This window comes from Asterias rubens, chromosome 8 (assembly GCF_902459465.1).
Source record: "Asterias rubens chromosome 8, eAstRub1.3, whole genome shotgun sequence".
Classification (NCBI taxonomy): Eukaryota; Metazoa; Echinodermata; class Asteroidea; order Forcipulatida; family Asteriidae; genus Asterias; species Asterias rubens.
The window spans coordinates 21,389,722-21,404,911 of record NC_047069.1 but is presented as its reverse complement, the minus strand read 5'-3'; the positions used below and the strand labels follow the sequence as shown (position 1 = coordinate 21,404,911).

General features: G+C 41.6%; 1 protein-coding gene across 1 annotated transcript in view; it reads left to right on the top strand.

The window, feature by feature from the left end:
- Positions 1-15,190, top strand: part of LOC117293459 (short transient receptor potential channel 4-like) — a 58,096-nt gene that overhangs the window by 31,645 nt on the left and 11,261 nt on the right. The window contains exons 3-4 of the mRNA XM_033775803.1: positions 7,274-7,688; positions 9,098-9,601. Of these exons, the coding sequence (XP_033631694.1) occupies positions 7,323-7,688; positions 9,098-9,601 (870 nt within the window). The 5' untranslated portion in view covers positions 7,274-7,322. The remainder of the gene's footprint in view (positions 1-7,273; positions 7,689-9,097; positions 9,602-15,190) is intronic.

The following is a 15,190-nucleotide window of genomic DNA, read 5'->3' as shown; positions in this document are numbered from 1 at the left end:
GATTAGTCCTCTGTTTTACAAATCAGCTTTAGAACATGGAATTTAATACTGACAGGATCTCATTAATTCTGATAACCTTTCGGAAGAGCTTTTGCCCATTATGTTTATATGACATTTAGTTTTTGGTTTTAAGGACGGAACGAAATGACCACTTAGTGTTTTAAAAGTTGTTTGTACATTCATTAGTTAATTCGGTTTCGCCCTTTTAGACGAATTTTGGACACTGTGGCATTTGGATCACTTCCACATCCGTATTGCATTTCTAAAGTCCAAAACAAGTGGTAGCTTGAGCCATGATAACGTGTTGTGCTGAATTAATGGTAGCTTGAGCCATGATAACGTGTTGTGCTGAATTGATTTTGTGTCACTGCGTGGATTGAAAATTAAACTGAAGGGGGAGGGGAGATGTGAGTGGGGGGGGGGGTTAGTTAAGGTCTGCTGATAAAGGATGTTTACCGAAGGTGGATGCGTGTGCGTGTAACATTGCCTAACACTGCCTACCCGCATCTTAACCTTGTTTATCTGTCCGACCGTGGCTTGCTGGTGATCAATGAATCGTGTCTGGAAGAACTACCCAACCTGTTATAATTATTGCTGAGGATCTCTCTTATATTTTGGTGTGATAAATATTTTGCTCGTGTGAAAGTTTCCAATGACTAAAAGCAAAATTGTTTGCCTGTGGATTGTTTTCTTCCTTAAACGCCAATTTTAAGTGCACAAACTACATCTGAAGATGAATCAAATTTGTTAAGCAAAATATTACATTGTTAAAGACACTGGACACTATTGGTAATTGTCAAAGACTAGCATTCACACTTGGGTGTATCTCGACAGTATGCATAAATTAACAAACAAAACTGTGAAAATTTGAGCTTAATCGGTCGTGGAAGTTGCGAGACAATAATGAGAGAAAAAACACCCTTGCCACACGAAGTTGTTTGCTTTCAGATGCTTGATTTCGATACCTAAAATTATAAATCCGAGGTCTTGAAATCAAATCCGTGGAAAATTACTTCTTTCTCGAAAACTACATTACTTTAGAGGGAGCCGTTTCTCACAATGTTTTATAGTATCAACCTCTCCCCATTACTCGTTACCAAGACAGGTTATATGCTTATACATTTTTTGAGTAAAACCGATAGTGTCCACTGCATTCAAACATCAAAATGACAACTCGTCTGCATTGCAGAGGACGGTCAGAGCCAATGACTGAACCGTCGATCAGTACAAACCGACTCTTTTCAGAGCCTCCACTACTCACAAAAGAGATTTGACATGGTGTCACCGCATACATGCAGTCTCACGCCGCGAGCAAGAATTCTTTGCCGGTATGTGGACTAGCCTGCTCGCTGCGTATGCAAAATGTTGCACGGAGACCGAAAGCCGAGTCAGCCTGTTTGCAGTGAATTTTATTTTGATCGAGTCTTATGGATAAAAAAGCCTGTCTTCAACAAAAATTCAAAGGTTAATCACGGCACGTGCATGCTAGCCTCCCGTCTTGATGTGGGTGAAGCATTTCGTTTGTAAAAAACAGACATTTAGTAAACATCACAAAGGCGAAACATACAAAACCAAATAATACGCAGGTGTAAAAAAAGGCTGTGTATGTTTTGGAAGTCCCTGCAGTTAAGATTCTGGCTATAGAGTGTTGGTTTAAGTTTGATGTCATGTGTTCGTGACCAACTCTTCCCTGGAACTATTACACGAACCTCTGGTGCATTTTAATGTTGCAAAACAAATTAATATGCAGTTGAATCACATTACTTTAGTGTTTGTCATCTAAATGGACGATCCGTTAATGTATTTCGACTCATTCAATGCCATGTTTGCGGTCGCTAGAGCAACAAGTCCACTTGACGGGTCGTGGCTCTTAAAAAAAAAAATAATAATAATATGAAGTCTTTTTACAAAAATGTTCACCGACATCACGAATGAAACTTTATTCTGAGAATAATTACCTTTGTTTCACATAGACTGCTTTATATAATGCTAAAGTGTGTACGGGATAATACTTTTAAAAATCATATTCCGTATTATTTCGCAATAAGAGGTTTACACTCAAGTGGTCGTGTAAATATTTACTGCTGCCTTACGCATGAAGCGGCAAACCCATTAATGGGCATGTGCCATTTGAAGGATGCGGGATACGGAGTGAATTTAAAGCTGGTCTAGTGTTGGTTTTCTCGACAGCTATTCTTACAATTTTTCTCATCCCTGTTGCTCAAAATGATGGCGCGCGTGTCCCTTAAGTATGAGGGTGATAATTGCTCATCCATGTTGCTCGTGATGGCGCGTCCCTTCAATTTTGAACATATTCATTTATTTGAGGATGTTTTATTTGAGGCTGCGAGGAGAGAGGAATACCTGTATAAATCAATGGACAATACCACAAGAACCCATTTTCCCTGACACTAAAATATTTCGTGAATCATCTACCCACATTGTCCATGATTTATTTAAACAAAAATATAGATATTTGATTGGTGATTTTTTAAAGGCACTGAACACTATTGTTCATTACACATGTTTGCAAAAAAAACTTACTTGGTAACTTCTCACTCAAATTGTTTAACGACTTCAGGAAGACTGGCTATACCCATGTAAGCACACTGGTGCAGAAAGTTTGTTTTTCTTTCATTATCCTTTGGCAACTCCGTTGACCAATTGTGTCTAATTGTCACAAATGTGTAATGTAATGCATCGAGTGAGAATACTGGTCTTTGATAATTACCAGAGGTGTCCGGTGCCATTAAACAGACGGCTTGTGTATTATTGCATCATGTCTATGTTAATACTTTAACACATTGAAACTTGTTATATAATAACCAGATATGTTTCGTATTACTTTCATATCAACACCTTGCTTATGCAAAGTTAATATTTAATGAAGGGATGCTATGTACATCAGATATACTGGACAAATGTCAATATTCGGCATTGATCCATTTCGGACTCTCGTTTCAAACTCAGTCTCATTTTGCATGTTTTGTTTGAAATTAAATATAATGACTAGCCATATAAGGCCTGAACTACATCACAGTTTCAATGTTTGTCGTGAACTTCAATCGAACATTGGTGTAGTTCATAACCAAAGTCACGCATGAGTAACTGGCGCAAAGCAAATGTAGCTGCTCAGTTCAAACAGATTGTAATCGATTTAAACACATTATATTGGAATAATATCAGAGAAAAACATATTGGTATTGAAATGTAGAGCTTAATCGATAAACATATAAACTGGAACATCCTGAAAAGGTTCATTGTGCACAATTTATGCACAGTAAAGTATTTACTTATGGTTTAGATTGTTATTCTGACAACTCAAATTGACTTGGATTGTTGTCGCCCAAGTCTGAATCAAATAATGCTAGTGAGATGTACATGTGCGAGTGACCAATTATAACAATACCGAGGGGTTGGGACATTTGGAGACGATAAAATTCAGCCTATCAATACGAGACAAAGACAACGAAGCTGGAAACGGAGGCGGTAATGGTAAGAAAGTGAAACAGCATACTATGAGACTGATCGAATGGCAAACAAGTAAAGAATGAAAGACTAAAATAAGATGGAGAGATTAAATCACCTTATTATGAACACGGCAACATGGAGTAGATTGACAAGAGAACGAGGAGACTGGACATTGTAGATATTGTGATTTATCTAAAAATGAATAAACAAGACATGAATGGTGCTAGTGATGGTTTCTCGAACCGTTTTGTCTGTTCTGTGTGATTTAATTGCACGTCTTTTTTTGTCTGCATAATACAGTAATTATACACATAATAGAGGTCGCAGTTTGAAAGTTAACGTGTTTTACTCAAAATACAAATAATATACTCTGAATACACATTCATTATGTAATAGTGGCCAAACCTGCAAGATATTGATACAAGTCATTATCTGTCAATGTTCTGTTGATCACTCGCGTCTGCTGGAAAAAGCACATGCGATAATTGATGCATGCCTTGAACCGTTGCTCGGCATTTTTCAATTAAGACAAAAACGACGCCAGTCGTTGAGATATCAACATTTTGAAATTAGAAAACTTACTGGTGCACCCAGGGGAATGTTGCGAATTGTCGTTAATCAGTAGAAGGGATCGCTATGTCTGTTTACGTGGCGTGTACGATAAGTGACAAGACAGATGAGAAGTGTTTTTGACATTTGACATCAAGGTCTACGTGAGTTCTTGCTCCTCCGTGGACTAAAGGAACAAAAACAAAACGGAATTTACACCCGGTATTTAGCTTTATGAATCAAAATCAACAAACTGAAAAATATCAAACGTTGAAAAGCTTACTTGAAATTGATGAAGATGCATTAGACTGACTCTTAGTTCTACCATAGATTTCATATGACACTATCCAGGTCGGTATCAACCCATAGGCCTATAATAATATGCATTACTAGTGCACTAGACCTTTTATTTTATCTTCATCTGAAATACATGTTTTGTTCGTTAACGTAAATTTACGAGTTAGAATTGCCGTCACAACACCGCTTTAAGAAATTGTTTCTCGAGATAAGTTTTGTATATCCAATCAATTCCTGCTGCATTATTATGTCACTAACGTAATGGTATTAAACATCATGACATAGCTATTTTAATACAATAACGTCGGTCTTATAATGGCAAGGTTAAAATAATGCATTGCAATGATATGCTTGAATTGTGTTGGTTATGACCGTGAGTTAGTTTCTACATGCAGCTTTCGATACAGAATATATATCGTACTGTGTTGACCATTGAATGCTTTCTCAACGGTACTTTTACAAATCACGGGTTAATATCATTAATTAATTCCCATTACCTTTAATAAATCACGTAAACGTTTAGCGTCAGAGGGGAAAGCGTCATTGAGTATACTTCGGTTACTGTACTTGGACTCCGATTCTTGAATTAAATAAACTACTGCATATTTTAATCATAATAATAATCAAAATAATGTTGAAGTGACGCTTGATTTAATCATTAAAGGCAGTGGACACTATAGCATTCACAGTTAATGTTGAAGTGACGCTTGATTGAATCATTAAACGCAGTGGACACTATAGCATTCACAGTTAATGTTGAAGTGACGCTTGATTGAATCATTAAAGGCAGTGGACACTATAGCATTCACAGTTAATGTATCCCAACATTAGCATAATATAACAAACCTGTGAAAATTTGAGCTCAATTGGTCATCGAACTTGCGAGATAGTAATGAAAGAAAAAACACCCTAGTCACACGAAGCTGTGTGTGTTTAGACGGTTGATTTCAAGACCCCAAGTTCTAAATCTGAGGTCTCGAAATCAAATTCATGGAAAATTACTTCTTTCTCGAAAACTACTCCACTTCAGAGGGAGCCGTTTCTCACAATGTTTTATACTACCAACTTCTCCCCATTACTCGTCACCAAGAAAGGTTTTATGCTAATAATTATTTTGAGTAATTACCAATAGTGTCCACTGCCTTTAAATCAGAACTGATGAATACACCGCCTTCGTTGAGTTGTCGGGTTAAAGCATCACAGTTTCACATGGAGTTCACAATTCAGTTGAATTTCTTTCCTAAAATATTGAATCAAAATGCGTAATGAAATCTCATAGTTTTTATATTATTACCCATTATACTATTGTCACGGTGTTGATGAAACAATGAAAGACGTGGACAAAATTGTGTTTGTTCGACCCGGTAGTTTTATTCGCACTCAGCGAGGAGCAGGTGAACTATGGAACAACAAATAATGAAATAGATAATTAAGAGAAACGTATAAATTATAAACAATAATATAAATACATGACCGGTGGGAGATGACAACTATCAATGACGTCAGTTATTTGCCTCTGTGTTATATACCTATACAACTTGATGCACTCTTGATGCGCTGAATGATCTGACATTGTTGCTGATGTTGTATAAGTTATTCATTCTCTACCCTTGTATACCGACTGCCCTTTTGTTTTTAATCTCCAAGGTGTTATTAAAGCCGTGCCATTTTGCGCATCATTAGTGTTTACTGTGAAACAAACGCTGGAATGATGTGTTAAGTTCCTTTCGCATCGAGAATCGTCTTAACATTACTTCTCGTCTAGAATTATTTAACCTTTAGAAGACTTGATTGAAGGTTGAAGGGGCAATGGGAGGGGCGGTATTTGTTATTCCAGCTTGGGGGGGGGGGGGGGTAAATGTAGCCTCTTCAAACACATTAGTGTATAAATCAACGATCGTTGGCCTGTTCAAGAATAGCTGAGGCTTTTATACAAGTCTGATGAATGTTGGGCTGAATATATGAATATTAAATTTGTACTCACACATAACTCAACAATTTAAAGGCAGTGGACACTGTTGGTTATTACTCAAAATATTGGCATAAAACCTTTCTTGGTGACGAGTAATTGGGAGAGGTTGATGGTATAAAACATTGTGAGAAATGGCTCCCTCTGAAGTGCCATAGTTGTCGAGAAAGAAGTAATTTTCCACGAATTTGATTTCAAGAACTCGGATTTAGAACTTGAGGTTCCGAAATCAACCATCTAAACGCACACAACTTCGTGTGACAAGGGTTATTTTTCTTTCATTATTGTCTCGCAACTTCGATGACTGATTGAGCTCAAATTTTCACAGGTTTGTTATTTTATACATATGTTGAGATACACCAACTGTGAAGGTTAGTGTAGTCTTTGACGATTACCAATAGTGTACACTGCCTTTAAAGGATTCGGATACTTTTTCAAAATATCCACAGATTCACATTAAACTTACAGGGTTTGAAGATAATGATAGTGGAAGGCTTCCCTTCAAATCTTACTAACTAAGGTTGTGTAGTTTTTGAGAAATGAGTAAAACAAGTCACAAAATAGTTTTGGTCTCATGAGACCAAAACTATTTTAGCATGTAAAATCCCCTTAACCAGTTATGATATTATACCAAAACCATAGCATAACTGGTTAATACGTTTTTTCATGCTAAAACTGAGACGAAAATTATTACTTTTACTCATTTCTCAAAAACTACAGCACCTCAGTAAGTAAAATTTCAAGGGAAGCTTTCTACTATCATAATCTTCAAACTGTGTAAGTTTAATGTAAATCTGTGGACATTGTGTTTTTTGTTAGGAAAAGTACATCTACCCTTTAAGAGAGCTTCGAGATGCAAACTCATATCTTCGGTAATCATTTAACGAATTACCGAATGCGTTATTTACGGGCAATATGACAAATAGGTGTTTGTTTTGTATATTTAATGACTACTTTCTTGTTGTTTCCTCTTTATTTCCTCTATAGGAGAATCAATGTTTCTGTAGTCAGGCCAGCCAAACCTGTCACAATCACCATGCCCGCCTACTATCATGTCGATGCGGCCAGCGACCGTATCGCCATGAAGATTGTCCGCAAAGAGGCCCCTCTATCGACCGTAGAGAGAGCCTTTATCCTTGCCATAGAGCGAGGTGACTATGGCACCGTACGCCTGGCCCTGGAGGAAGCTGACATTTATTTCAATCTTAATAAGAACTGCGTGGACTCCTTAGGGCGTACCGGACTCCTTATTGCCATACAGAATGAAAATATTGAGATTATTGAGTTACTTCTGAAGCACAACGTACACGTTGGGGACGCTCTACTGCATGCTATTGATGAAGAAGTTGTTGAAGCTGTAGAGATTTTACTGAGTTACAAACCACCAAAGAAAGATATTCGGGTAAGTGGATATTTATAGTGAACTTTATATTAAACAATATTCAAATTGTTCAGATCTAACGTGTTTTTCCACGTGTATCTTTCGGGGCATAAATCAAATGTATTAGGGTCTAACTGCTTCACTTAGTAAAACTGTCACTTGCGTAAAACCAAAAAGGTAAACATTTTGAGTTTTAGTTCCCCTGTGCAAAATGTTTGTCTAAAATAACTCTGGCTTGTATTCATTAACTGAACTATAGCTGATCCGAAATCGTCGTCGCCGATAGAACACATAGTTATTATTGCCGAATATAATTCATAATCGCTAGAGGGCGCACTTCACATTTTCATGTTAATTGTGTCCAATAATTATTGACAATAATTATGGGTCAATGGTATTTCTTTTGCCCTTGAAATGTTCTCCTTTGCCTAGACGAGGTATGTAAATGGTTGCTTATTTTTGTACAAGGTTTTGCCAATTATATTATTGTCTGTACTGAAGTGTACCGATGTGGGTCATGTCCAGTGAGTCAACCAACATGTGGTGGGATATAGGACTACATTAACAACCAAACCATGTTATTGTGGCATACTGGCACTATACATTACCATCATACATGGACTATGGTATTAGGACTACAGCATTAACAACATCACCATGTTATTGTGGCATACTGTCACAGCCAAATACTTGCGTTGGGTTTGAGATGCAGTTCAAAACACATGCTTGGTATGTGCTGTAAAGTGGGTCCAAAGAGTACTTTTGTTTGTTAGATGTGAATGCTATGACATTCTAGACTGTTAATAACATGCATGGGTTTCAATATATATTCTAATAATACACTTTAGAACGTGTTTACTCAATGTTTTTGTTTGTCTGCTATTCAGACTGTGTTTTTCTATTGCGCTTTAAGGTTTACTGCCTCAATTTTAATAATGTATTTGTTTATTTATTTTATCTTTGTGTTTATTTGGTTGCTTTCATTCAAACATTTTTTTTAAGCCGCAGCAAAAAAAACCACATTATTTTATGGTAATTATAGTTTTTTTGTTTTGTATAAACCTGTATTTTGAAGTCGAGCCTTCTCTCGGCTTGGTGTAATGCATAAAAAAAAATGAAAGCAACTTTACGTACTGATAGTACAATAATCACACGAACAAATAACGGGTGTACAGTTATAATAAAACAACATCCACAAAAAACACATATTAGAACTAAAATAGTTGAAATGCTTTACAAAAACAAAACCACTTAGGAGGTATACTGAATCATACAAAATATAATAAGACGGGTATTGGTAACAAAACATCAGCAATCAAATATAAGAGCTGTAATCTCAGAATTCACAATTCATTATGCTATTCTTGTAGACAGTTAAATTTATATAATTAATTGTAATCTACATTTTTTATTCCCTTTACTGTTTCTAGGCTCGAATCATCCAAGAACAAAATGAAACGGATTTTACTCCTGACATCAGTCCAGTGATCCTCGCTGCCCATCGGAATAACTACGAGATTCTAAAGATCTTACTGGAACGTGGAGCCTCCATCCCCAAACCACATAATGTCAAATGTGGTTGTGATGACTGCCTCTCCAGTATACGACACGATGGACTGAGGCATTCTCGATCTAGGCTCAACATCTACCGAGCACTCGCTAGCCCTTCCCTTATTGCTCTGTCGAGTGATGACCCACTACTAACAGCCTTTGAGCTGAGCTGGGAGCTAAGGAAGCTAAGCTATCGTGAAAACGAGTTCAAGACCGATTATGACAAGCTTGTACAACAGTGCCGAGAGTTTGCTACGAATCTTCTTGATCAAACCCGGGGTTCTAAGGAACTTGAAATGATGCTAAATAGAGACAATGATTCGATGACGGGTGAAGATACATTGAGTCGACTTCGGTTAGCTCTCCACTATAAACAAAAACAGGTTAGAATTTAAAGGTCGTGTCACACGAGGCACTTTACAGGCAACCAGTTCCAGGCAATCCCCAAGAATAGAATCCATTCTCATTTTGAATGTTCACATATTGTTATTGCTGATCTAAGACATTTTGGATAATAACCCCTGCGCTAAGTAAAAGTGGTCATGTAAGCATGCAATGTAATTGGTTGTCTCTAAGTTGCCTGTCAAAAAGTTCCCTCATTTCAAAAGTTACAGATGTGTTTTATTGCTGATTCTAGCTTGTGTGAACTCACTTAATATAACCCCACTCTCTTCTCGTCTGTTAAAAACAATTTGACATTTCATGGTGTAGCAATGACGAGCTTTTTAACAGATCTGTCCCAAATTTCACCTTCAAATGGGACGCATGATAAACTGCTCACAAAAAGTAAGGAAACTGTTTTCAATCCAGTATATTTGTTATTATTTAATACTCTCTTTGTATATGGTATATATCATTGCAAAGTTGAACTGTTCCTCTTTAAAATGTACCACAGTTGCAATGATTACATGTTGCTGGACTTGACCACATTAATTAGAATGAGACAAAGTCACAAATCAAATGTGCCAAAATTAGATTTTTTTGTTATTACTGTATGAACAATCAAATTGACACTGTAATTCAAACAAGCAAGATAACTTACTGATCTTAATCCACTCTATTGAGACAAGAAGTTTGGTATAGAGCAAGACAACTTACTGATCTTAATACACTTTATTGATACAAAAAGTTCATTAACAAGTGGATGATCCGAAGGCGTTGATGACAGCCATGGCACCTTCTTCTCATGCTGCACACAAGTCTTGTGATGCGCTGATGATGAGGGATGGCGTTCCATTCTTAATTAAGGAACCTGGGTAGGTCAGCCACAGTTGATGTGTTGGTGGTTCTGGCGCGGACAGCAAGGCCAAGCTGGTCCCATAGATGTTCCATGGGATTCAGGTCTGGACTGTTAGCAGGCCAATCCATCCGGTGCACTCCAAAATTTGTCAGGTAGTCAGTCACCAGTCGGGCTCGATGGGGGCGAGCGTTGTCATCTTGAAAGATGGCATTTGGAGTCTGCCAGTATGGGACTGCATTCGGATGTGGAATATCGTCTTGCAAATACCCATGAAACAAGGTGTTTTTTTATGAGATGAGGGTTAATTGTGTCCGATGAGCTCACTTGTGCAAATCATTGTGTAAACCATTAATGATTCTGAAAAGCTTGATCGGTTTGATTAATGAGCATTACCTATTGACCATTCACAGACAACGGTAATTTTGGCACATTTGATTTGTGACTTTGCCTCATTGTTACTCATGTAGCCAAGTTCAGCAACATGTAATCATTGCAAATGTGGTATCATTTTAAAGAGGAACAGTTCAGCTTTGCATTGATATATACCATATACAGAGAGAGTATTAACTAATAAAAAAGATACTGGATTGAAAAAAGTTTCCTTACTTTTTGTGAGCAGTTTATAATGCAGACAATGATGTGTTTTGCACAAATCAAATAATAATATCACACGAGCGGATGTGGAGATTTTCTTTCGAGAATAAATAAAAGCAGAACAACAAGGAGAAGCACGCCTCTCATCCACACGAACAGAACTCGTCTGTTTCTCGTTTTGAAAACAATGCGTGGATGAAAACTACCTTAGAAAATCTAATAACGAACGCAGTTCCTACTATCCGGGTAAATTCGCCTAGATACCATCACATAGATTGAAGGAACATAAACACAAAATTACAAATGTCATGAATGGAAGAAGAACCGGAAAAAGACTGGGTGACCCGGTCTAGATTGTTGTTGTTTTGCAGTGTTTGGTGTGTGTGGGGGGGGGGGGCTTTGGAATACGTACGTCTTCGATTTCCAATTGAAGGTGACATAGCGATTGCGGCATATTCAGTCACCTGTCTTTTCCTTGGTGTTGTCAATCCCATCTCTTGTTTGATGACTCCTTTTCCTTATAATATTGAAGGAGATGACTTTTTATTTTGAGACCTTGCTGAGTGAATTATTATGTGCATGGGTAAAGCTGTATGTCTGATCTACTAAGTCTACTTCACTCTACTTACCGGTTAGAGTCAAATTACTAGTTTGCATATTCCCTATGCCGCCAGGCAATATTGGTAAGACTTTACACACAATAGCGCCCTCCACCGTCCTACCCACAATGCCCCATGACATGCTTGCCACGAAGTCGTCCTCTTTTCTCTTAGCCACAGTTGGGTGAGGACGTAAATAATTCTGTGTCCAACAGTTTACCGTTTTTAAAATGAAATAAAAACACCTTACCTTTATTGCTGAGATTTGAAATAAAGACTGAGATTGAAGATAGTAGAGTTGTTGTTTAGTTGAAGTGTTTTAGATAAAGATCGTTATAAATGAGTTGTTCAATGGAAATTGGGGAGGGCTCCGACTGTTGGAACTGGGGGTACGTCCATTCCCCCCGGACAGTCGGAGCCCTCGGAGGGCTGCGCCGGTGACACTCCGTCGCTGGGCTCGCCCTTCAACCGGCCCCCGCAGCCTCAGTCGGCTGCGTCGGCTGGGGGACCCACTGACCAAGGAGGGAGCCTTCCCGCTCCCCCACTTCGATCAGCGTACGTGGGTCCACCCAATCTAAGGTCAAGCGCCGGGATAACGAGTCAGTATCCCGAGACGATTTCATGACAGCTTTTCAGACCCTCATGGCCACATTTCCGGCCGACATGAGGTTAAGAATTTTGCCCCACCGGGCCTGTACATCCAGCCCGACCATTCCGGTCACGACTGGGTGCACTCAGGTCAGTGAGGCCCCAAGGGCTTGGTTAGCTGTGCGCCGGCCTCCCCTCACAGCCACTGCTCCGCACCTACCACACACGATCTTACGTGGGGTGGCGCGGGGCAGGATGGACAGTCACGCACTTGGGTACAAAGGCACCAACCCCGCCGGGGATCAGCCTGCACCCTTCGGGGTCCTTCGTGTCCGATAGGGGTCGGTCAATCATGGTTTGGGCACAGTACTGCCATTTGGTGGCACGCTTTTGGTGGGTGCCTCCGACCCTTTTTTGAGTCCGGCTAGCTACTCGTCCCTGGAAAAGGACGAGTTGGCCACTAGCATTCAGCGGTCGTCAATTACCAAAACTAAATTGCGCCTTGTCAAGCGGGACAGGACTCGGATGCCGGGCCTTCCCGTCGAGAAATCTGAGGATCCTCCTGCTGAACGACAATCATTCAAATGGAGGACAGGCCCGACTCTGCGGAGCGGAAATAGTTTTCCAGCTATGCCACTCGATCGTGTGTGCAGTGACCGTATCGAGGGCATTATGTTGGCGACCATTTGGGAATACTTACTCCAAGTGGGCGGAGACTTATTATCGATTCCCCACGGTGGACTTCGATATATTTTTTCCGAACCCAGTTCTACCAGACTCGGCGTCAGATAGACTTGCCGCCGATAGGGGGACAGCTCCTTCCAAATTTCCCTTTGCAGACAAGGGAAGAGGGACTCAGCATCACGCTTTGGCATGCGCACGCCGTCCTTCCGACTCCTTCTATCCGAGTACCTCACACTAGCTGGTGTTGAGGACTCAGCGGTTCCGGCAGACATGTTGGTAGCTTCCATCCATTGTCTGACAGCAGGCTGCATACCGATCTGGACCAGTTTGCAAGGGTTTTGACCCTAGCAACATCGGCCTAACGGCTGCACGTCTAAGATGCGTTTTTTGTCTCCCGTCCGCGGGGCACGACAAGCGTATCGACGCGCTCCCTCTGATGGGGAAAGTCCTGTTTGCGGGTAACTTTCAGGAGTCCATGGAGTCCGAGGCTAAACGCCTTAAGGCCACGGACGAGATGGACCTGAGGAAAACACAGGCCTCCAGGCCACAGGCGAAGTAGCTGGGGCTGATTGGGCAGCACTTTGGAGACGAGGGGTGATGATTTTACATCCCCTCGACGATTGATTAATCGTAGGTCGGTCCAGGGAGGCGACGGCGGCGGTCAAGATAACTTGACACCTCACGCCCAACCTGGGGTTCTTAGTGACAGACGAGAAGTCGCACCCAATCCCCTCTCAGGTGCCCATCTTCATCGGTGCGGCCCTCGACTTTCAGAAGGAGCTGGCCCGCCCATCAGTGGACCAGGTGTTGAACTTGCGTCAATGCGTGCCCCCTCCCCTTTTTTCCTCGGGCCGGCAACGGTGGCACTGAAGCTGGCCTGGCTCAGATTCCTGGGCCTTATAGCCAGCATGGTGGATTTAATCAATTTTTGCAGGCGAGGGATGAGGCCTACTGAGCTTCGTCTCCTCACCTACTTCCGGCCTAGTCGCCATTCGATCCACCCCCCCCCCCACCTATGTTGGTGGATGGCCAACCTCACGCAGAGTCGAGCGTTCTGTCCGCCCCGTCCGTCCTTGACCATCGTCACCGATGCGTCTCTGTATGGCTGGGGGTAACCCTTCACCCTCGCCGGATAGCAGGGGTATGGGGCCCTGAACATCTCTCAAACCTGGAAATGCTGGTGGACCGCAATGCCCTTCAGCATTTCCTGGCGCAGTTGACGGGGCAAGCCGTCCTGGTGCATTCCGACAACGCTACAGTCGTGGCGTATATCAACCACCAGGGGGGCACCCGGTCGTTTGACTCCACTGGTGCATACAGCAGGGGACTTCTCTGTCGACGGTCTCCATCCCAATGAAGGAGAATGGTACAGCCGACGCCCTCTCCCGGGGTCGGATTATTTCGACAGAGAGGTCCCTCCGCCCACTCCGTCCCTCTTCCTGGGTGGCCAAGCCGCTCTTTCTGCTGATTGACTGGCCTTCAGTGGACTTGTTTGCCCCTCAGGCGAACAAGCAGCTGTCGATCTACTGTGCCAGAGGCTTGGCAGATCGACGCACTGGCCATGCACTGAGACGGGCTGCCGACGTACGCCTACGCCATCTCCCTCATTACGGGGGTGCTGACCGAGATCGAGCAGGATTGCTGCAAGGTTCTTTGATCGCCCCAATCTGGCCACCACAGCCCTGGTTCCTTGGGCTGGTCAGGCTCCTGGTACACAAGCCGATGGTCCTTCTGAACGACCGGACCTTATACATGTATACCAGCCCGGACCCATAGTGATTCATCCGGCTTTGGGGGCCCTGCACCTGACATGCTGGGCGCTGTCTGGGGACCCCTCAGAGCAGTGGGCCTCTCGAGACGGGCTGCGGAGGTCGCCGCCCAATCTTGGAGGGCCTCCATTCGGAGATTATATGATTGCCGACTACACCATTTCTTTAAATAGTGTAGACGGCGAGCTATACATCCCGCCAATACATCAGGGATTTCCTCTGGTACCTTTAAAAGCGGGCTGCTGGCGACGGCCACGGTGAAGGATTACCGGTCAGCCATCGCAGCGATTCATGCGGGGTTTGCCGGTGGATCGACGGTTCTCCGATAACCAGGCAATCCGGCAGCTGACTAGGGGGATGTTTGTTAACCCGTCCCCCTGTGTGCAAGATGGTCCAACCCTTGGACCTCTTTAGCGTATTGTCAGTTCTAACCAAACCCCCTTCGAACCGCTATTGTGGGGCCACATTGTTGCACTTGTCTATCAAGGTGGCTTTCTA